This window comes from Hippocampus comes, unplaced genomic scaffold (assembly GCF_001891065.2).
Source record: "Hippocampus comes isolate QL1 unplaced genomic scaffold, H_comes_QL1_v1.1 scaffold155, whole genome shotgun sequence".
NCBI classification, from domain to species: Eukaryota; Metazoa; Chordata; class Actinopteri; order Syngnathiformes; family Syngnathidae; genus Hippocampus; species Hippocampus comes.
The window spans coordinates 1,882,624-1,907,286 of record NW_017804967.1 but is presented as its reverse complement, the minus strand read 5'-3'; the positions used below and the strand labels follow the sequence as shown (position 1 = coordinate 1,907,286).

At 42.6% G+C, this 24,663-nt stretch overlaps 1 protein-coding gene across 1 annotated transcript in view; it reads right to left on the bottom strand.

Annotated features, from left to right (window-relative positions):
* Positions 1-24,663, bottom strand: part of sema6a (sema domain, transmembrane domain (TM), and cytoplasmic domain, (semaphorin) 6A) — a 128,032-nt gene that overhangs the window by 32,731 nt on the left and 70,638 nt on the right. The window contains exons 5-12 of the mRNA XM_019887764.1: positions 21,124-21,186; positions 20,528-20,629; positions 12,458-12,548; positions 11,440-11,559; positions 10,249-10,337; positions 7,896-8,113; positions 4,333-4,464; positions 1,318-1,473 (exon numbers count right to left, since the gene is read on the bottom strand). Of these exons, the coding sequence (XP_019743323.1) occupies positions 1,318-1,473; positions 4,333-4,464; positions 7,896-8,113; positions 10,249-10,337; positions 11,440-11,559; positions 12,458-12,548; positions 20,528-20,629; positions 21,124-21,186 (971 nt within the window). The remainder of the gene's footprint in view (positions 1-1,317; positions 1,474-4,332; positions 4,465-7,895; positions 8,114-10,248; positions 10,338-11,439; positions 11,560-12,457; positions 12,549-20,527; positions 20,630-21,123; positions 21,187-24,663) is intronic.

The following is a 24,663-nucleotide window of genomic DNA, read 5'->3' as shown; positions in this document are numbered from 1 at the left end:
ATCTTACATAAGGCTTTTAACCGCTGACTCTAACTCGCACGCGAAGCTCCGCTCGGTGCGTAGTGTCATTTCTAATGAAATAAAACAGTTATTATGTAAAACCAAACAATTATGTGTGTTTTCATCACGGTGCGTTGATGAAAAGAGACTGGCAGTTCTAACCTTGATGATAAGTGTTCGTCTTCTAAAATGAGCCTTGGCGGTATGTAGGTCAGACCGCTGTAAGATGTGCGATGAGGATGATGATAACTTGCAAAAAGCCAGGAAGAATTCTTTATGCGGCTCATCTGCTCCTTGCTACTACCACTGGCGAGGCTTGTCAAAGGTCTGCCAAGCACTTCAGCAATTCAATCAGAATAAAAAAAACAAATAAAAAAAACTGATGTGTGCTCTGCATAAGTACTGCTTGTTAAAATATAGAGTATAAAAAAAATCAACAATCATGCGCTGGCTTTGGAGAGATTCAAATATACCAAAATGATAGTCCATTGTCTTTGGATTTACTTGGACAGCACTAACTTAACCTTTGTTCACATGTTTTACAAATCTCTCCATTTATAATCCTGTTCAGCTGTTACAAAGAGTATAGCGGGTTCAAAGGAGGTTGGAGTCCTGTCCACAAAATTATGGATGTTGAAAGCCAAACATTTTCTACAGAGCTCTGTCATGGTCACAAATTGAATAGAAGTAAATCTTTTTGTTTGTTTTAAGCAATACTGACATTCTCTTGATAATTACTGTCAAACCCAAAAACAAGAGAAATAATTAGATGGACCAAAATGCCTAAAAACGTATTTGAATTTCCTCAATATCTCTGGCAAATATTGCACATTACGTGTCCAGTAGTACTTGCACAAAATCTTCTGACTTCAAGTCAGTGAACATCCAAAGTAATCATTCCACAAGTATGTTTTGCTTTTTTCTTTGACTTTTGAGTACCAGTGATAGGTAGGTAGGTGAAAAATGTGATCCCCCGCGCCCCTCTCTCTCTAGCTAGCGAGCGAGCTAACTAGCTAGCTCTTGCTACCCATCCATTAAGTAGTTATCTGACTCAAAATAATTGTGTTTGAACCTCATTCAACTTAACACAAAGGAAACACAGAACATTGACTGTGTCTTTTTATTTCACTCTGAGATCTTGTTGGATGATAAGAGAACATTTCGGCTCATAACAGTGAAAACAGGTCACCAGCTGGCCCGTGGTGTTAGCGGCGCTGCGTTTTAATGAGCCTGATCTCAGAGTGGCACTTCACCTAATGATTGCACTGCTCCAAAGAGGCTCCGATGACAACAGGCTTTGGAGTGCGTAATACTTACCGAACCATGGTTTTCAGGAACCAGGGCCGGTTGGCAATAGAAGGCACCGCCTCATCCATCAGCGGATGCATCTTGATAAAGTTAAGAGTGTCGTCGGGGAACTCATTGGAGACCTTGTACCTCTCCATAGATGGACTGCCGGCGCAGCTGCCAGGCCTGCAAATGGAAAAAAAAAAGAAGTTGACAAAAAATAAAATGAGCTGTTTTGTGTGTGTGTGTGTGTGCGTGTGTGTGTGTGTGTGTGTGTGTGTTTTGACAATGACTGGTCACACCATCTGATTATATGTTAACAAATTTAGGGCTGGATTTTATTAAAGATCAAGATCAGTAATTCCCTCTGCCAGCTGTATTTGTTTTTGGTTTGTTGCTTGGTTTGTAATTTCACAGGATTATGCCAACACTACATTTCTACAAAAGATCCAATTAAATTTGGGTCAAAATCTCCAGATTAAAATTCAGATCCGGGCATTCATAATCTTTTTTTTAACCAACTGAGTCATGGTGGAACTATATGCCCGACTCCAGAATGCAAATGGTAATCCTCTCCATCTAGTTCTATTATCAATCACACATCCCCCCTCCCCCCTCACTTTTATTGAAGGATAGTTATTTCTCTCCTCTTGCCATTTGAATCAAGACTGAACCATTCACCCTCATCCCAGAATTAAAAATCGTTTGGTCCAAATCGCTTGTCTTAGACAACGAAGCACAAACACAACACAATGGCGGTCCAGACTTTTAGTAATAGTTCAGCCTCAGCTGTGATCAGAACTCTTGAGTTTGTTGTTGTGGTTGTAGTTCGGCATGGTGTCGAACTTTAATCCTTCATAGTGAAGGAGAGCTGTTTGTAACATTTTGCTCAACTCATTTAGCTCATCTCCAAACCGTTAGACATGTGTCAGTATCATTCAGTGCTGCTAAAAACAATGAAATGAAAGGCAGGATGTCTAATGCAGTTTTTGTAATGTATCTTATTTGACTGTGTGGGTACAGTTAATGTCTAAGAAGCTTTGAGGACAGGTGGTGTCCGATTCTTTTTGGTTACAGGATCAAGTGACATGCTAGCTATCTGATATCTTTACACCGAGAAGGTGAGATGGTTTTAAAAGATCTCTTGATAGCACTTCCCCTTTGCAGGCGTCTCACCTTCGAGAGCTTGTAAAACAATTTTACAGCCCAAGTCTTTGATGCGATGCCACGCCATAAAATCCACAGCCGCTCTCAGAACTATCAGCCAGCTGGCTACTGGACGTATGAGGTGGCAAACATGCAAGGACCAAGCACCTACTTACGGAGTTAAACGTGTGAAATCAAAGTTGAGATGTTGTGGTTGCGTAGGTCAGATGGTTAAGTTTGTGTGTCATGGCCAGTCTAGACGCTCTTGTCAAGTTAGACCGCTAACTGGAAATCTGTCAACTGCTTCAGTGTATGACCAATTGTGTGTTGCTGGTTTTAAGTCAAAGACAGACTACAGTCTCCAAAAATATCACTTCAAACATCATAATTCAGAGGCAAAATCGAAGAAAAAAAATCTACTTTTATTTTTAAAAAAAGGAAAAAAAGAGTTGAAGAGTTGCTTCTTTAGGCTACCAGGTTGACTTTCATTTTTTTTTTGTCTTTTTCAAGTAATTTATTACCAAGTTATGTATATTGCATTATTCAGAAATCTATGCATAAAAACGTAAAACCATCTTTTTTTTTTTTTTTTGGTGTATTGTTGAGCAATTTTTGCAGTAGACTCGCTCACATGTTCATGAACAACAGGTTCAAATTCTGGAGGAGGTCAACTAGTGCTACACAGATTTCTGATAGGTTGTCGCACTCCTTCGCCCAGATGTAGCGCCATCGCGGACTTCATCGTTAAAACACAACATGAAGTCTAAAAATACATATTCGAAAGAACGGGTGCTTAACAACAGCGCTTCATTTGGCGGGCTACTTAGCCTTAGTGGATTGATGCCCCGAAGAGGGCAAAATTTGCATAATGATGGTATGTGAAGGCAGTGGCGACAAGCGCTTCTCTGTGCCGTATAGCTTCATTTATGTGTGCGGACATATGGGCAGCAGAACGGAAACAGACACTTCTTACGTATGAGAAGTGTGTAAATGGTTCGAGGCTAACACATGGAGGAGCAGGCTGCTGCGGGGCCCAGACCTGTGGGTGCCGATGAACCCGCCGTCTGTTTGCCGCCACATAAAAGAGTCCAGAGGATGAAAATGAAATAAATCACAGCAAAAACAACCGCCTGGCTGTCTGATTTTTATCCGACCAGAGGGGGTGAAAAAAAGGGTTAGCTCACACCTACGCTCAATTGCACAATAAGATGCTCGCCACTGAGGAACTACATTTTCAGTCGTACGGAAGCACAGGCAAACACACACTCATACTGCGTAGGAGCAATTACTTTAGCCTTGGTCTTTGTAGTAAATCTGTTCATTCTTGTGAAGAACAGTGGAGTAGCTCTTCGACGGCTAATTAGCGAGCGCTAGATTGATCAGGCTTGAGCGTTTGTGGAATTAGGCAACCGTCTGTAAAACGATCTCATGCTTCATTTGTCGATGCGGGCTCCTCTTTGATGGGGGTGGGGGGGTTGCCAGTGTGTGCTATGGTGTAGCTGTGTAGCATAAGACGGTACAGGCAGAGAGTTAAAACGAGTTCGTTGTGCAATCTTCACATTGAATGTTAGCTTGTGTGGACACAAATCAATGTGTGCATCAGTATGTTAGCAGCACACTTCAGAGTTTCTGGAGAATGACATAAGAGCGGACGGTACCCAAAAATGTTTGTTCAATATCGAACAGATCCTGAATTGTTTGTTAATTAGCATGCTACTTTTTAGCCAATCAAAAATGATGTTATTGGGAATGACACATGGGTCGGAACCATTGGTATTATCTGGGTTACGGGGAAGTTATGCGTGTGTGTGTGTGTGTGTGTGTGTGTGTGTGTGTGTGTGTGTGTGTGTGTGTGTGTGCGCGCGCGCGCCGGCAGTGATTGATTAGCTTCACTGGTACCTTGGCTTGGGAACCTTCTCTTCGGGAAAAGGCGTCCAGGTGGAGTCTGGGGATTTTTGCTCTTTGAAGCGCCCCGTGAAAGTGTGGGCCACCTCCGCCATGTCATAGGCGCACACGGCCGAGCCTGGAATGCTGCCACCGCACAAACACAACACAAAAGCACTGATGAATGAACACATCAAAGATCCACCTTACCTGGAAGCAGAAAAAGGCATTCAAAATCCCCAGAGAGGTCTTGCTTTAGCTGTGCTAATTTGAATTTTAGCGTTGACAAGTCACTCCACAAATGCCATACAGTAGGTACGGTAAGCTTTATAAATATTAAAAATACAACGTCAGGCTGAACTAAGCATTCATTTAAAGGGTATTTCAGACCACATAATTGTACGGCTTATAAATAAAGACCCAAAATGACACATTTTCACATGGTATTCTCTCACTGTGCGTAGGTAGCTTATCATTAACAGCTTGATCCTACTACTTATTGGTTTTGAAGTCCATCAAACCTCATCAGTGAGTCACCGTAGACCCCACGGGGCGACTGAACCACACTGGATCCAGACCAAGTCACCGGAGGTCTGTTTATTTTTCATGCTGACACAGATTACTCCCACAAGTCAACACAAGAAATGTGTTTACGTGCATATTCCACGCAATATAATCGTGGTTTAAGGTCAAATTCGGATCAGTATGTAGCGCTCTGCTAGTTTGTTGCTGCGATGTTTGTGAACATCACAAGAAGCCATCTTATGGGTGTTTTGAGATGGAGTGAGTTAAATCTTGGTATCGTGCTATGGCATTCATCTTGTCTACTTTTATGATAAGTTATCGTTACTTCCCCTCCCTCAGATGTTTAAGAGTTCCTGTCTGTTATTTTATCACCTCTGGATATAACAATTGAATTATATATGTCAGTAACAAATGGACAAGACTGACGCCTTCAGAATAAAAACTGAATTTCAGCCAATACCGACGTTTCGATGACTTCACTATAGCCCTGGATGAAAACAAATGGGAAATGTCTTTACGTAATGAGATGGTGTAGGACTACAGGGCAATGGGGGCACAAATATTTGACTCACTTTGGGCACTGGCAAACCACACTATGCTGTCTTCCGCAGGGATCACTGGCGAAAGCTTATGTTTCCGATTACTGTTTTGACTAAAGTCTCTTTGATTTACGTGCGCTATATTTAGCAGTGCGCTATTAAATATGGGAGTTTAGCGACGTCGGAGGCCCGCCAAGTCCGATGAGCACACCATGACTGGATCTCTCCGAAAGCCTCGAGGGCATCAGCGTTCATCACGAGCCCACTGTGATGGACAACAGATTATTTTATTATTGCTATTCATTTAACAGCGCGGGAAAGAAAACGATCTTGTGATGGCAGCTCGAATTTTCCTTGAATCAATGCATAGCACACCGCTGAGTCACTTTTGGTATTTCACAACTCATCCGCGCTCAGAAAAATCCTAATTTAACAGAGTTTCTTTCATGATGGAGTGGTTTTTTTGGAATGATTGGGATGGATTTTCGGGCCGTTGCCTCATGGATAACCCCTTGAGACAAAATCCCAGACAAGGGCAGTATTATAGAGAGCTAGCTGGTAATGATTGGATTTGCTTGTAAATCACAACCATTGTTGTCTGCATAGGATAAATTAGCGTGTCAAGTGTCTGGTATGAAACAGTCAGCAGGGCTACCAAACAAAGTAGAAAGTAAAATTCTTTCTGTATTTTTTTTTCTTTTTCAAAATTCAGGCACTTTTTAAAATATAGTGACACCATTTAAATTGAACACACGCAAGTTGGAATTCAACCGACAATATTTATAGTGTCAAGCAAGACCTCTTGGTATAGCTTTGCAAACTGTGTTTTAACAAAATGTTTTCATTCACTCCGCTAAACTACACGCACTCTTGTCCTGTGCGATTCAATTCACCCTTAGGTTAATTTTAGGAAATCTGAGCTGTATTTCTTTTACTAAAAGAAAGTCCGCATCTCAAATGCTATACTGTAAAATGTTTGGTTTGAAAATATGCACACTTGAATCGAATGTTCTTTTAATATTTTTAGTGTGCATGTGCACCTGCGCACCACTTATGTGCACCCTGGAATTATAGCGCTTAATATTGAATCTGAAGTGAGAGAGCACATGGAACAACAGTGTGCATATGAACAGTAAGCTCTTTTGTATGTTTTGGGACAATACATGGATTTGAATAAATTGATGACAAACAAGTATTATCCATAATATATCCAAGGGCAATATGTGCCCCCGCATTGATGCCGACTGGAGCCAAGCTTCACAGGGGAGCTTCATTAAATACTGTTGAGGCAATCGCTGTGGGGTAAAGGTACCCAGGAATCCAATTTTTATCTAGATAAAGACTTGACAGAATCTGAGAAAAAAGTAATCGATAGAGTAATCGATAGGATAGTCCTAAATGTGAGTGTGAATGAATGTTTTTCTACAACTTTGCCAAGGCATCAGCCCAAAAGGTAGGATCAAGATAAACTCGGGTTCAGCCACCATGACGGTACCAGAGGAAAAGCGCGACAGAAAATGGATGGATAGATTTCCTATGGGAAAAGTTTTGAAATCCAATCTGGGGCTGATGAGCTTTAAAATGTAATGTTGAACTCTCCTTGCCTTCAACTCTTTCCTAAAATTTATGGCAGGCTTGTCACCTTGTTTCTCCAGAAATGACAAGATGCTTTCTATAGTCTAAATATGCTCCTTCTAATTTCCCACCATTACTGAGAAATGGAAACGCACAAATCAAACGACGCACTTATAGAAACATTCATAGGCGCCGCTTCATTGAGTTTAAATGTCCATTAAGCAAGCTCAATTGCGGCGTCACAAGCAATTGTCTTATCTGTTAAAAAAAGGAGCCATAAAACGGAGAATAATATGCATGAGCCCCATGGCTTGGTGTTAATTTTCAATTTAGATGCTGCTTTTGAATATGAAGGCCGCGCTGAATACAAATTGCGCAAAGGAAAAAAAGAGGTTAAGCACCTGAGCGTCGAAAGGGCAGCGGGACTGTTTTGATTGGAGATGTAAATGTTGACCCAGTGGACTCACAGATTGCCACAAGGCGACACGCACGCACACACTTTTAGATTTCGCAAAGGTCGGCCTGTCACCGTGTGGATGAGCTGTTGTTTTGATAATTGGGTTAATGAATACAAAGTCATTGTTGATGCACACGTACAAAAATGTGCTTACGATCTGCGCCTGATCTTCGGAGGAATTACCGTAACCTGTCAGAGGTTCATGTGGTCAGGAGAAATGAGGTTCACAAACTGGGTCCCAGAAATTGCAAAAAAATTCTTTATCTAAATGATGTCTAAATTATGACTTTATTTTCATAACATGACAACTTTTTGTTTTGCTAAGAAATACAAATTTGTTATCGTAACATCATGCCTTCTCTCAAAAATAGGCAACTTTTTAAAATTTCTACTGCATTCAGAGTACACGTTGGAATCCCTTGTAGATGGTCCCCCAGACCCAAAACGTGAACGAAACCAAGGCCTATACAACTTCATCTCACCTGTTGTACGGTGTGGAGAAGGTGGCCATCACAACATCCTTCCCGTTGATGTGAATGACGTCAGTTACTGCCTGCAAGATGTTGAAGTAGAAATGGGAGTCGCCCGGAATGGAGCAGTTCAGGCGGGATTTGAGGAACGATGTCCATTGCTTCTCCAGGACGCGGGGTGAGCCGCCTCTGTCATTCTTGCAAACCCTCGCCACCCGAGGAAACACCACCTGGCCCCAACATCAATGTGGAAGATAATGTTAGCCACTCGTATAGTTTTTCCTAATAAACACACTGTAAACAATAATTCACTATCCATCCATTCATCCATTTTCTAATCCATTTATCCACACCAGGGTCGCGGGCGTGCTGGAGCCTATTCCAGCTGTTTTCAGGCTGTAGGCGGGGGTCCACCTTGAACTGGTTGCCTAATACGTCAATGTTGTTCTAGTTGACCGCTACCTGCTATGTTTAGTGTAAAACACAGATTAAGATTGATGTTATTCGTACTAGGACAAAACATCCACACCTAGCTAGCTTGCTGCCAAATGAATCATGTGTGTGGTAGCAGGGAGAAATGGAAAACGTGCAGGATATCGGCCCTCGAGGCTTGACCTTAAACGGAATGATGAATCTTCCGTTGAGACTGACGGAATGTCCACCTCTAAAAACTATGCGAGGCATACAGTAGAGGTTTAGCTTGATGCTTACGGATATGCGGTGATAACTATTAAAAGCATAATAGCACATTGTAAGCTTGCCGCTAATTTCAATTTGAGATAGCAACAGGTAGCTTGCTTCAGGATACTCTTAATTCCGTCAAACTACAACGCATACATGATAAAAGAATCAAAACAATATGTGGCCAAAATCAAGTTACCCCCTCATTGTAAAAGTTGAATGAAAATGGCTCGAGAATAGTGTTAGCTGCTACTAATTGGCATCAAAATTGGGCTCGGGAATAATGTTAGCTGCTAGTAATTAGCATCAACATTGGACTCGAGAATAGTGTTAGCTGCTAGTAATTAGCATCAAAATTGGGTCCTTGCAGTTCAGTAGAACTATGTAACTACATTCAATATTTATATCAAGTGCTTGCTCAAGGTCTCGAACGATTAAATAAAGAAGTGGTAGCCGAAGTACATGTAGCAGAAGTCTATGGAAAATGCCCGGCTTTTGTCAAAGCCGGCGCTTTAATTACAATGTTGCCACCAGAGGCCTAATTAAACTACCGGTATATTCACCACGCACTTAACAGCAATAAATCTAACCATGACCTGAAAACTCTACTTACACTAAATAGGGAGAAGGAGTGTGAATACGCACACAATAAACACACATTTTGTGAAACCACACATTCGGATCAATTTCCTCCTTCTTGAACATAGAACTCACATATGTTCACTTTAAGATGGCAGAAACATTATGACAAATAAGAGGTGACACTGTGTCCAAGTGAATGTGTGACAAGGTGTCAGTTTTACTCATTACACTTAATTGGGTCACACGTTTGCTTCCTGACAAAAGTCACGCTCCGGCTTATCTGCATTTTACAAACTACACACATGTATACACACCGGAGGCTGATCATTTATTTTGTTTTAGGCGACTTTCACATCACTTTTATTTTTTTTTAATACTAATGCACGCTAAACCACTGAAATGACTTTGATCAATTCACCATTAAGCACAGGTGAAGAATTTTTCGACATAGATGAAGGACAATTTCGCATTTCGTAATGACGTGTTATCCATTAGCAACTGTTAAATTGCTCAGTTCATTCGCTGCATGTATAATTATGCCGCTTTTAAAACAAACCGCAAGATTGAACACTCCCGTCAGTCACTCCTGGCGGGAAATCCATTATTCCAAAGATTCTCGTTGGCTCATCTCATCACTTCTTTTTCTCACTCCCTCTTATGCATTCCATTTGTTCTGAAAATGCATATGGGCAGACCCTTTATCCAATTTCTTCTATCTGCTTTCCAATTAACGTTTGCCCTGTGGAAACCAACGCTTGAATTGAAACGGATTTAACAGAAGGCGTCTTTGTCGCTATCCTCCCCCTGGTGCAAAAACTCAGTCTTAATACTCGGTGAGGAATTCTACTCAGGAATCGCTGAGAAGATGGGAGCCGTATCACAAGGATGCAGATGGCGAGTATATTTGGACTTTGCAAGTGAGATCTCCACATCTATTTTAGGTCCTTCATACTGTCCAGTGTTGGGCGTGTATTGAAAAATGTTTGGCCTCCTTCCAGCTAATGTATACACGACATATCCTGTTAGTTCCCGCACATACTTTCTGCCGAGAACACTTCTGATTGGCGCTCAACAATAGCAGAGGAATGAAGCGCTTGCTTACCTTTCCCATCGTGTTGTACTCCATGGCAATTTCCCTGAAGAAGAAATAGATGAAGTCTCCGTAATTGACTGCCTGCACAAAGTAGGGCTCTGAGAAGACAAAGAAGCATGGGGGAAAAAAAAAGACTCAGATTGTTCCAGCAAGAGATGTGACATGTCATTTCACAATAAACAACAACCATGTCATGTCATGTCATGATATTCGGCGGGGGAAAAAAGCCAAATGGGAGCTTTGAGTGCCTCATCCATCATATCCGCTCGAACATTTGCATAAAAGGTAAAGGCTGTTCCCCATTGAGATTTGACAGGCTCGACTGGTGCGCTTGCTCTGCCCTGCGGCGCGTCAATTTCTGCTCTCCATGCAACCTGCTCAAACAGGTCGGCAAAAATGAACAAGCAAAATTAGCATAGGAGACGACACACCCGGTGTATAGAGGCGCCAGATCCAAGCGTATGGTCAGCAATACATCACAGAAGCCGGGTCTTTCTGCATTTTCTGTCAACTTTCAAACCGCGGGTAATTTATGGCATGTGACGTTGGATGTAGATGGGTGCGCACACAACCACATTACCTCAGTTGTTTATTGTAATTTTCTCTCTCAATTAAAACAAAAAAATCTATCGAGTTGTAAAGGTTTGAAGTCACATTAATGGTGGAAAAATTAATTAAAAAAAAAATTTTTTTTTTTAAATTTTTCATTTTTATCTTTTGTCTTTTTTTTTTTCATATCCCAAAAACCTGGCATTTGCCACTGGTGTGTAAACTTTTCATATTCCCGTCAAGCAATCTCATTTCATTTAGTGAGCATCAAAGGATTCACACAGCGCATTGGATTTGTGTTGCAACTGTATTTTTATGTATAATTTTGCTCTGCATGTGCATTTTTGTGTTTAACAGTTTTAGTACCTATATTAAGAAGACTTTTAACTGTAAAAATTCAAAATATTTAGCCAAAATGAACTTTGAAGCAGAGCTACAATAAGCAAACCACGTTGTTAAACAAACGTGACAATTATCCATCAAGTGTATGCATCGGTGCAGTTCAAACAACAGATTCATATTTTTTTGGGTACTTTTCACAAAGAAAGGAGAAGCAGACACAACGTGCTAACCATTTGGAAACTGTGACGTGAACTAGAATGCCTGACGGAAAAAAAAAATGTGAGAAGTATCATCGTATCATGGCCTCACCTTTTAGCCACTTGGAGTCATGTTTAACCGTACGCAGAGTCGGGCTGTCTCCAAGGCTACGATAGATGACCGCATCAATGGCCAGAAAGTCGGTGACCGTAGCCGAGTACAGCTTGCCGTCTGGAGAGGGACGTGGAAACGAGAGAAAAGGACATTGAGAATTGAATCGGACGGGAGCAGAAAGAAAAGGCCATGAGGGAGAGTGTGAAGTCAAATTGGGGGAGAACATACACAAGGAATATAAACACTGTATTCCTGCCAACTGTCAACAGTCCGTACACTCTGGTCAACCTGTTGGACATGTGTAATTCCTCACCAGCGCCTTTAATGTGCACGCACACACATGCAGTCACACACAGAAAACAGCACCGACGTGACCTCGGTCCACCTCAGATGGAACCACAGTGGAAACTCAAACTACATAATTGAAAGGGTGGCTGGGAGAGGAGCCCTCTCCATTACTCAGTGCTTCCAGCTTGCTGTCACACATTAGCCGGTCAAGCTGCGCCTCCTCCGCTGGAAGCTCGCAGGGACAGCTCATCAATAGCGCCATTAATCAGATGGCAGCGGACATGAAATGGGGACCCCAATGTCTTTTGCGGCCCATGGCGAGGTTGCACGGGAAGATTTTCATCAGAAGAAAGTCGAGTCATCAGCGTATGCATCCATTTGTGACTTTTTTTGTCAGCCAACCAAGTTTATCCGTCCTTCCCTTTTCTACTGGATTGGTCTCATTTGGATCCCGGAAGAAATGGAGCCTATTAGAGCCAACTCAATCACAGGCCACATGAAGACAAATAATCATCACGCTCACAGTCACACCAGTGGACAATTTAGAGTGGTCAATGAACATTGCGAGCATATTTTGGGAATGTGGGAGTACATACAAATAGAAAGGCCTGAGCCAAGAATTGCTTTTGAAATTATTACACCTTGGAATTTCAACCAGTGTCACAAAATGGATTGTGTTTGACTTTGGCGGTTCCACTGTTTAAGATTAGTATGCTTTGACGCTCACCAGCAAAGAGGGCAACGTTGGCATGCTTGGCGTCATAGGGGCAACGAGCCATCCCGCTGATCTCCTCTCCGAGAGCCTCCAGGGTGTCCATCTACGGTCACAAATGGATTAATTGAGACAAAGTAGTTGTGAAACATCGTCTTAAAGAAGTATCAAGGGGAGAGAAATCTTGTATGCTTACTGTAAAATAACCCAAATAAAAAGTAAAGAGTTTGACCTTCTCCATCACATTTTTTTGCTGTAATTCAATGCACATGATGCTTCTCCTTCTGGTATATGCACCATGGCCACCTGGGGGCAGTAGAAGGCAGGCATACGGCTATATATGGAGGCGTCACAGCTTCCAAGATTGCCTAGTAGTGGTAGTTCTTTGCAGAGGATAAAGAAGATATGCCAGTGATTTTTGTAAAATAATCTGTCTATATGTGTTGTGCCACCATTTGAGTTCAAATGAATATGTCTACGGCATTTGCATTATTTGTTAGCATAAGCCTAACCAGACTTTATTAGGTGTGGTTGTTGGAATAGAAGCAAATCAAACACAAACATTAAAGGCGGCCTTTGTACTTCAACTGTGTTTTGTACGACTTTTGAGGGATCCGAACCAGGCTGCTTTTAACAACTGGAATGGGTTGCAGAAACAAGCATCCATCCATGTACACTTTTTGGAACATCCTGCAAAATGAATTTCTCCTTGACCGTGTCCAACTGCTCCACAAAGGGTGTTGGAAATCGATTAAGCTGTTTTTGTGACTAAGGAAGAACAAACAAACAAAATCTAAATTGTGAGATCCACACAACCGCCGTGAGGGAGAAATGTGGCTTGAATGTGCGTCCAAAAGTGAAGAACATGTGGCCAAGTAGAATTTTAGGTCAGTAGTCTGGAATAAAATATTTGTGGTATCACCCCACGAGTGAGTCCATGTGACTGTCTGTGGCTGTCACAGCAGCGCATGCGGAAAGCCCATTTTCCACAGCATTAAACATATTTACTTTTCCCCTTACCTCATGCATTATCTTAGCGCATAAAACGAACTTAAACGCAGCTTTGATCCATTTATTGCGACGCCGTGATGTGAATGGGGAGTCGCAGGTGCACACAAAGGAAATTTGACAATGTTTTGAAGCTCGCTACTTCCTGAATATTTGATCAGAAGAGACTTCTAAGTGAATGCTTTGCACGACCAAAGCTTAAACCCCTGCACTAATGCCGCTATTTCCTCAAAGACACTCGCTAGACTCTGTTAAATCGTGATTTCAGGACCTAGTGGCACATTTCCAGCCGACTAGAATGTTGTGTGTGATTGGCAGAGGACCACAAGTGGACGAAAGGTCAATGCCATTCCTCTAAGGGTCAACTTGTGTTCCCCAGCATGTGTATGGCTGAAAGCAGAAATACACACGAGGTCAGGGAAACGAATGAAATGCTGCTAGCCTCTCCTTTTTTTCCTTCTCCTCTATTCTGCTTCCTCATTCGCTTAACAAAGAGAGAAGCTGCGAAGTTCTTAACGCCGCCCTTTCTGGTCTCTAAACGGGTCATTTTGTTTTCTATTCCTGTCTGGGTGGGGGAAAAAAAACAGCTATCATCTGCCAGCTATAAAAGGTCACACGCACTCACACATGCTAACACACGCAACGTTTGCCAGGGAAATTGTTGGCACAAAAAAATAAATACAACAGGACCAGCAGTAGAAACATATTTCAGAGTCTTTCCTTCCTACTGTTTTTTTTCTGATCTTATAGCTGCCTTGAGATACAAGCTTGATTCTTCCCATAGCCATGCTTGTAACTCAGAACACTCTAAGATCATTTTCCCAATTGAAATTAATGGAAATGCCTTAAATGTATTTCAGTCCGCCCCCGACGGAAATAAAATAAACACATGAATAGAGTATATGTCAAAACTCCTCAGAAAACAAAAATATTGGTCGTTCTTAGATAACAAATTATCTGTGTTGCATCATCTTTTTTGTTCAAACATCTGTTGCTGAAAGGGTTAGAAAACCGCTACACCAATAATATTCATGTTGTTTTTTTTTTTTTTTAACACTAAGCTAAAAAGACTTATCTAAAGCACGGTTATCTGGTTATTTTACATACACAAGATGCATTTCCCTTTGTTTTAGGTTTAGTTTGACAGTAAATCTCAACTGAGAGCGCAAATGAGCAGCTTTTTTGATGGATTGAAGAATTCTGCCAAACTTCTGCTTGTTGTGATGTGAGTTGAGTTCACTGCCCCCATCCAGACAAATTAGATACAGAGACAGACAGACTGACAGAGAGACAGAAGTCCGGTCACTTGGTATGTCAAAGCACCACTGTGTATGTCTTTTATTATACAGGCCAGACAGTTTGGAACGTCGCCTCACCCTCGCATACATCCCACATAAAAACACACACACCCCAGCGGGCATTTATCCCCTCTGTTGATGTCACGGCAGCGTTGACCTCTGTCCAAGGGTCTCGGCCGGCTGTCACTGATCTATTCCTGCCGTTTGATCATGTGGAAACCCGTTTCAAACCCAACCGCTGATATACGCTCGGCTTCTGACAACCTGGCAGGCATGTGTGGAGAAACACCAGAACTGTCCGGGGCAATATCCCGCTAATGTTAGCCAGGCAACAAACCTCCACAAAACCTGCCAGCCTGAGCTAAAACAGTTGTAAACATAAAGCATTCGGAGGGCGGAACAGCTTGAGTCTTGTTATGCCGTCAACTCCGCTAACCTGTAAACAAATGAAGTCCGAGGCAATGTAGTGCAAATCCAAAACATGGACACGATTTGACGGAGACATGTAATGCCATTTTCCTCATAATTTAAAACTGTTTCAAGGTGGCTTTTCAAAATGTCTGTCTTGCTTAAGTCAAAACAGTCAAAATACCAAGAATTATAAAACATGTGTCCTCCCTAAGGAGCCCAAATGAAATCAGGTGGTTTTGAGTTATTGTCCTCGCTCGTGCAAATGAGCCACTGCTCACCCTCAACGACGGGTTGTGTCAATGCGAGTATTGCTTGACATATGAAGATGACCGAGCGTGAATCCTGGGAGAAAAATACAAGTACAGCAGTGCAGCCATGAATCTGAGTCAAACTCAGAAAAAGATGGAGTGTCATAGTTATAACGGGATTATTACTGGATGGTTATTTATGAACTTTATGTTACTTAAGGGCGGCATGATGGTCGACTGGTTAGCACGCTGGCCTCACATTGCGGAGTGTTCGATTCCGGCTCCGGCCTTCTCTGCAGAGTTTGCATGTTCCCCTCATGCCTGCGTGGGTTTTCTCCGGGTATTCCGGTTTCCTCCCAAATTCCAAAAAACATGCATGGCAGGTTAATGGAACACTCAAAATTGTCCCTAGGTGTAATTGTGAGCGTGGATGGTTGTTCATCTGTGTGTGCCCTGCGATTGGCTGACAACCAGTTCAGGGTATGCCCCGCCTACTGCCCGAAGACAGCTGGGATAGGCTCCAGCACACTCGTGACCCATGTGAGGATAAGCCGATTAGAAAATGGATGGATGGATGTTACTTAAGATAAAGTTCATATGATGTAGTGTGTTTCGGTTATTTCATTAGTTATCAGTCACTATAATGATTTTGCTGCAGTCAAACTTTTTTCTCTAAACAAGCAATTAAACTGTCACTCTTGCATAGTTTGTCGCTTTTAAACGTCAAGTCAAGTACTAAAAGTGAGGCACGTGCTCCAAAATTTTTCAAAACTGAGTTGACTTGTTGATCATTACAAGTCCACCGGAAATGTTTATTTGAATGAAGAATTATGCGAAGGTCCTGTGCTATTACCAACAAACTTTGTTCCAACATCCAAAAGTATTCATGTGCTGAAACAACAACAATGAGCGAGGGAGGTCATGAAATATCAGCCGACACATGAATTAATAGGCCAATACAACATTGCGCAAATGAGACAACCTGCATAATTATTCATGCGCGAGTTCACACATGGGCAAGAACCAACCAAGGACGCAGCACCTCAGCGGGACATTAATCGTCATGGCCCATTTCTCCGCAACCTGTTTGCCTGACATGCCTTGTTTCTGACACTTTTACATGCTGGAAGGGGAACCAAAGTCTTTGCAGCTGTTCATAAAAAAAATAAATAAATAAAAAAAAACGCACATCATAATCAATGCGAGGTTAAACGGTTTCATCTGTAGTTGCATGTGAGAATTTTCTGATAGAAAGCAATCTAAAAAGAACCAACAAATGTGTACGGTATTAAAAAATGTTTTGTTTTTATACAGATAATATTCAGTTTTAATAGACACTGTTTTAGTTTTTGATTTCACAATTTGTTTAGAATTGCAGTTGCAGTTGACAGTGACATTGAACTGCCCCGCATTGAAGAAGCCCCAAATATCAACGTCACCAAGGTAGAACCCATTTAATTTAAGTATTCGTCCGGATTGAGCAATTTATTTTAATTTTTTTAAATTTTATTTTATTTTTATTTTATTTTATTTTAATTTTTCTTTGCAGTCCACTTATAATCGGGGCCCAGTTTTCGTAATTGGCAGCCACTTTGTAATGCTCATTACTGCCACCTACTGGATTGGAGTGGACTTGTATGAACCTGGGAGTCAAACCGACATGTTCTCTTATTGTGTTGCTGCCATCTCTCCCTGTCATTTCTCTATAATGTTTGTCAGGGAAGGCTTCGGTACCAAATTGACAAGGAAACGACCCGATTTTTCCATCAAACGAGGTGTATGGGCAGATTGTTCGTTACGGAATTATATCTTATCCATTTAAGTTTGAATTGACGTTTCTGATTCAGAATCTTTTTAAAAGACTATCAATCCTTCTAATGTCAGCGTCACAAGATTAGCTGAGCGCAACTCGATGGGGTGGATGTTGGTTGAACTGACAAAGGTTTGATTGCTTCTCTCTGGCTTGTCTTGCTTACCAGGATTTTGACCTTTCACGGTATCTTTGAGTTTGAATTTAGACCGGCACAGATATACTTCCGTAGTGTGGCCTTGGCGGCGTCCTCTATTGAGAGGAATGTTTGTAAAATGTGAGAACTGGACTCTGAGACCAAGGAACCAAGCTGTGGATCACCTGGCGACTTAACAGCCTACGGACACCATGCTGATCGCCAACACTTTGCTCGGCAACCACAGTTGAAACCCGTTGTCCGTTCATACGTGGCAACCAGCTGGACGGACTGTTTATTATAACGGCGCAGTCAGGGAATGACAGGCGGAGAAAGCAACAGTCGAGAGGACGTCGACAGAGAGGAATTAAGACCGGCAGGAGAGAAGGAACAAGGGAAGGGGGGTCCGAGGGCTGCTTGGGTTTTGATTGCGTGTGTACTGACATTAACACGGAACAAGGGAGGAGGGATAACTAACAGTAGCTAATGAAGAGGCAAAATTGGAAGAGCGGTGCCGGTTATTGCTTTGGGTGGGAGCCACCGCCTGCCCCCAGTGGGCTCCGTCCACCTCTGCTCCGTCTGACCCCCCCCCCAACCGACCCCCTCCCCCTTGCCCTCTCCTTGTTGATGAACGTGGGATGAGGCCGACCCCTGGAAACAGAAGCTCTTTTCACTGGTGTCACACAGGGGAGACAGAGAGGAAAACTGTGGCCAAGGTGCCACATACACGCACACGCACACACATTCATACAAACACACACGTGGAAAAAAACCAACACGCTGCTTGACCCGAGTGGAATTGAAGACCCCGGCATGCATTCAAAGGACTGACAGCCTGTTAGCATTCCTTGTAGCATGTGGCCATTTTAGATTGGCGGAATGACGGATGGGTAGATGGAGGCACTGACTGATAGATGGATCGATTGAGCGATGGCTTGGTAGACAGACAGATTGCTTAAGAGCATACTTTCCTGCAATTGCCATAGCACAAGTCGAGTGATGCGTTTTTTTTTTTTTCTTGGAAAATTGCAAGCACATACGCTTAGCGTTTAATTATTTATTAGTCTCACAGTAGGGAGACTGACTCGCTAATCAAGGAATTTGCCCTTGCAAATTTTCAACACGGAAAAGTCGTTCTTCTACCTTGACATCAATCACATTTTATAGTGTTTCCCCTGCAGAAGAAATCTCCTTACAAGACATACCTCGTTTCTTGTATATAAGAGGTGCTTCATTTCGACATTTGTAAAAGCAAGCATCCTTTGTATTTGCAGCGAGCGAGCTACCTCTCCCTCGGAACTTTACCAGGGCTTGCAGCGGTAATAGCTAAACCTTGAAACCACAACCGTGGGGCCTATAAAAACTAACCACGCCTGATAAATGCAGAGACATAAATTCCACATCGCTGCAGCAGGACTCCCAATATCGCTGCATCCATTCGGTGTACTTAACATGCTGAGCCGTGAAGCCAATGGAGCAGAGAAGTCTTATTTTTTTCTGCTAAAAACATCTGGTGAAGCAAAGCAGTGTGTATGTGTGTGTGCGTGTGTGTGTGCGTCTAAGTTTTCTTCTTTCCCCAAAGTTGAGTAAGATAAAATCAGTGTGCGCCGCAACCATTTCATTCAAACAAAGCAAAACCAACAAGAGGTGAGTCGCTCTCTGAAACATACTCGACTTCAGTAACGTTGAGGATAAAATCTTGCGTGAGTGATTTTAATGCAACATTTTTTTTTCACCAATCCAATGGAACTACTCGTGACGTTTGACCAATCAAACGGATATACTTTATTTCAAGGTGTAGTGGTCTTGCCCCCTGAGCAATTCTGTTGCTCCGCGTTGCTGCGCCAGCTTAATTAAAAGCATCATGTTTAATCATCCAAACATGATCACAAAGAGAAAACATTTGCTTTCACAAGCTCCATGTGCCGAACTTAATTTGACATCAGCGAAAAAGAAAAGGACGACTGGTTGTAGCTGATGATGTTTTCATTTGGATGGAATGCTTAGTCATACCTTACTTTTCATTTATATCGCAGAAAATTTAACAGAATGAAATAGAATAGAACGCCTTTCATTGTAACCATACACGTGATCGTTTATATCAGGGATGTCAAATTCATTTTTGTCGCGGGCCACTTTTGAGTTACGCCTTCCCTCAGAGGGCAGACTTGATGTTTAATCATCACATCGTCTTATTACTTGTACACAACAAATTGATGGATTACTAGTTTTGAAATCAGTCAATGACATGTTTGTTGTTTGTTCACTTATTGTTCAAGTGAGTGGAAACAGGGTCTGAAAATTATCGCAAAATCTCCATGTTATTTATTACACCTGACAATTTGACATTTCGGTACATATTTTAGAAATTATGGAAGTTGACACACATGATCTGCTTTGGCGGGCCACATATAATTATGTGGCGGGCCAGATCTGGCCCCCGGGCCTTGAGTTTGACACATGTGGTCATTAATAGCATTGCAGGTGAGCTGCAGCCTGTCCAAGATGGCTTTGGGCCAGCGGTGCAGTACACAATAGACTTTGTCGCCAGAAAAATCACAGGACACATCCAAACAAACGAGCAGCTGAGATTTGAACCCAGATCCTTCCAACTGTGAGGCAGACGTGCTAAGCACTCAGATACCAAGTTTCTCGGAAATGCTTCTAAGTCACATTTTTACTTTGTGGACGAAAGACATTCATAGCAGAGCACTATTTCACTTTTTATCCGAACACCCACTGTGTGGAAATCCCTGATGTCGAGTAGTTTTTGAAGCCTCCCCGATGTTCAACAAAAACCAAAACACCGCTCACATCTAGTCCTGCTATAAGTTTAAATCCAGTTTTCTTTTACCCAGAGGTCATTAATGGATTTTTTTTTTAAAGACATTTTTTATTTCCCCACATACAAGCAGGCTTCTCTTCAAAAGCAAGGCTTGGTCTTATTTCAGGACTTCTTCATGTGCCTGCGCGAAGGTGGGCCGGCTCGTCCGCCTCTAAATCGAGCGTGTCAAAGTCCACCCGTAGATAACGGGAGTTGTGCAATTCATCCATGTACGTCCGCCCCTCCGCTCCCACGTTCGCTTTTGTTGGCGTGTGCAAAACAACCTCATCGCAGATGCGAGTGGCAGGCAAAGAAAGAGAGAGACGTTTGAAGAAAAGGGGCATCCTTACTTTGTACGTTCGACACGAGGGGTTGAACGCGTTTGTCCCGCAAACAAACAGGGCGTCGTCGTTTTGCTGCAGGAGGACTTTGATGAAATTGTGACACTCGTCCTGCGGCACACAAAGGAGAGAAAGAGAGGAAAAGGAGACATTTGTCATTTTTCTTTCTAATTGACACGTTTAGACCGAAAGGCACACTTAGGGGCTCCAATGACAGGTTGTGAGGTTTAAAAAATGAAAGGCCAGCCTCTGTTTGAAGCGCGGCATTTACACGCGCGGAAAATTGCGGGCGTGTAATTGTGACACGCGGCGTTTTCTCTCGCGACGTCAATGTCATGTTTACGGATGATTTTGGATGGCAGCGCCAGGTTTACCTCAACAATAATGAAAGCCAGAGAGGAGATGATTGTACAGTAAATCCTGGGAAAATACAATTAGGCTGCCATTTGATGGAAAGATTAGTACTAATGTGCTCTATAAATTGTGACAGATGAAGGTTTTACGAACTGCAAGGAGTGTGTTATTGCAGTGCATAGTCTGTGTGTGTGTGTGTGTGTGTGTGTGTGTGTGTGTGTGTGTGTGTGTGTGTGTGTGTGTGTGTCTACCTTGTGCTTCCCTTTCATTCGGCATGTGTCCACGTCAGCCTGCCTGGACTTCCACGTCATTTTCTGCAGGGAAAGATCCAATCAAGTTAAAGTCAGGACCATTAGGAAGAGAAAACAAAACATGAAGTCAGATAAAATAATAAAAAAGCATACTGGCTAGGCGACACTCATTGGACACCTCATTAGGTACCCCTGCACACTCTTATGGGATCCAACACAAGAGTTGTATCAAAATTGTTGTTGACTTTTCATTGACATTGGTAATGGCAGAATTATATGATTTAAAAAAAAAATGTAAAAATTAGGTTAACGTTTTTACTCTTTCTTTCATAATGAAGAGGGGAAATCTAGCTCCTACTGTTGTTCTTCTATCCAACAAAAATATCGGGACAATTAATCCAATATAATTGGTGATAATATCTATATCTATCTCGGCACAAGTAGTACGGGGAGTTTGCGCCGTTGTGGGAATGAACACAGCTGGCTTGTTTCCCGGCCAGTGGAAGCTGCACCCCTCAATCCCTTTAAAGTGGAAGTCAGCCCCACATTTATTTTTTTTTTCACAATATGTTCTATGCGCCTCCACTAGTCTGAACACAGCAATGAGAATATGTTTGTGGAATATCAGTTTAACAGCAAAACCCACCCGTTTTGACCCATCTCTGGGGGAGGCCATTTTGCGACTTTCTGTCAACCAAATTATTTTTTTTCAATCAATGCCCTATTAAACATGTCCTTGTATAACATGTTGATTTTTGTTGTAGTTTGCAGTTTACGGAGAGGTGCGCCGCATCTTACTAAGAGCCGTTTTAATAGTTTGTTTACTTTACAAAGCTACATGAGGCTCTCAAACCATTTGGAACACCTATTGCGATGTGGTGTTTTGATGCAGTGGCAATGCGGAGAGCTATTAAAATTGAATGGAAAGTTCTAAACGAAAACCCCTCTTTTGAATGTGCAGGTTTAGCATCTGTAATATCCGTTCAGCGTGTACTGTGATCAACAATGTGAAATTCTTGCTCAGTCACTGTCCTGCCGAGGCTGCTGCTCAAACGTGAAATTTCCCACTTAACGCTGATCAGGGGGACCAGGTCACAAATTGAACTTGTAATTGTCAGGTATTAATGGGGGGACAAACGACGCTGACTCTGGATCGGTCTGAGAGCCGCAGAGCCCCACAGTGTGGTGATTAGAGCTCTTGGGCTAATTGGTTAGTTATTGCAGAACGCACGCACACAATGGTCTGCTTACGGATCCGTGGGTAGCCAACACAACATGTCAGTCAGCTATAAACACACGGCTGCATACATCCGCTTTCATTGTCGCACACACTTATCAATCAATGGCCTTGCAGCGCTGTCACACACACACACACATACACTCGCACACAGTGGCCCCTGAGTACCGTCCGTGATCAGTCCCTGCCCGCCGCCATTGTGGGGCATGTTTGGAGCTGATTAAAGAGTCTCGGTCATCAATCAACAAGAGCCTTTCATGTGCTCGCTGCTCTCATTAGGGCCCGTTGGCTGAGCTTTGACATGGGGGGGTGGGGGGGAACACACCCTTATTTGAATTGCAGTAAAGTCTGGCGATCTGTAAGGGTATTGTCAAAAACTGCCAACAATTTATTCTCATCCCGTAAAATTATTTTGTAGTTTATACTAAACAATCACCGCGAAACACTTTATGATCAATTTTAACTCATCTTACGATATTGCTGTCAGCCCCCGCCTGTGGCTACTCACACACAGATATCACACATCACCCCACCAGGCCCCGCCCCTTAAAGGCACATATCCAACACAGATACAGTACTACAAAACATCCAGAATTTTCAGTTTTGTGCTCACAATTTTTTTGTGTGTGTGTTCAAATATGTCTTTGAAATTCGACACAACACAGAGAAAAGTGTGGTTTAAAAAAGTTGGATGACGGGCGTAAAAAAAGAAATTCGCTTTAATCCTGCAATACTTCTTAACGGCTCCCATCCGTTTTTTTTTTTTTTTTTTCAGGTCTGACATCCAGGTGCTCGAAAGCAGCCTGAAGCCCCGATCCACGCTCTGAGTCTGACATTCTTTCCCCACTTTTCCTCACTATTCGACATCTCTGTGCGATGCGCGTTCACCCATGGACAATAACGAGGCACCCGACAGTGGCTACAACAGTGGACTATCCAAAAGGAAGATCCAATTTCGGGGGTGTAGGCATAGCTAGCTAGCTAACCGCGCATTGCGATTGCATCGCATAACCACTGATGCGCATGAAGGCGTTCCAAGTTCTTTTATAGAATGGGGACCCAAAGGTGTGACCAAAAAAGTCAACAAAACTGAAATGCTTCAAAGCAAAATCCATAATTCAGTACTGATCTTTTGTCTCTGCACATTTTCAGCAATTATTGTCAAACATGTTTAATGTATTGGGAAACAAATCTCTAAATTCAACTGACAAGCTTTTGCTTTCGTTCACAACATGCACAACTTAAAAAAATGGGCAAACTCTTAATTGCCTTCAAATTTCTAGCTCACCCAACATTTTTTTACAGTATGTAGGGGTGTGAAACAATTTTTAATGAGTCTCTATGTAGCGCAATTTTATTTTATTTTTTTTACCTGAGCAAGGTTCACTGTCAGTGTAATGGCGAATGGTTTGCATGAATATCACTGTATTCGGACCTCGTTGCATATGAAGATTTAAATGTGGGATTTTTATCTCATCGTCGCCTTTACTTCCGACATTGTCTCTCGAAGCGTGGATGACGCAGGCGCTTACGGGCTGATTGATTGGATGATCTACTTAACGGGGGTCAACGTGATGCACGCGGCGAGTAAGACGTAACGCATACACAACCACGCGACAGGTGATTAGGGTTACGTCGTTGTCGGCGGCGGAACAAGGCGTCTTCTAAGCCGGACGCACGTCTCGCTTACTCACCTTACTGAAAAAGATCTCGTCGTTCGTGGCGGTGTCCGTGTCCACTGTGTATATGTGATCCCTGGAAGAGAACAAATGAGATAGTGATTGAGCGAGAGGTCAGACAGTTGAAAAATTCAACAAACAATAAATCCATTTGCCTCCTACCCCCTCTTTCCCCGCGGGCGGAAAATGACCTCAAAAGATGGAGCTTTGTGTAAACTTTGTTCAAACTTTAAAAAAAAGAACGATGACAATAGACAAAAGGAGGCCAGAGCGAATTTGCTCTGCAAGACAGAAACAGTCAACAAAGCTTTGGAGTGCCGTGGCGCAGGGCCGCGGGACAAAAGCCTCTTTGTCCCAGAGGAAGAGCTCCAGTGGGGGTGAGGCATGCGGGTTGGGGGAAGGGGGGGAGGGGAGTGAGGTGGCGAGACGAGAGGTGCCAAGTCACTCAGAGCTGTTCAGGTCAATTAAGCTCACTGTTTGAGTTACAGGAAATCTATACCAATGCTCATTACAGCTCAGACGCTATGTGTGTGCGGGCATGTGCGTGCATGTGTGTGTGTGTGTGTGTGTGTGTGTGTGTGTGTGTGTGTGTGTGTGTGTGTGTGTGTGTGTGTGACGGCTGGA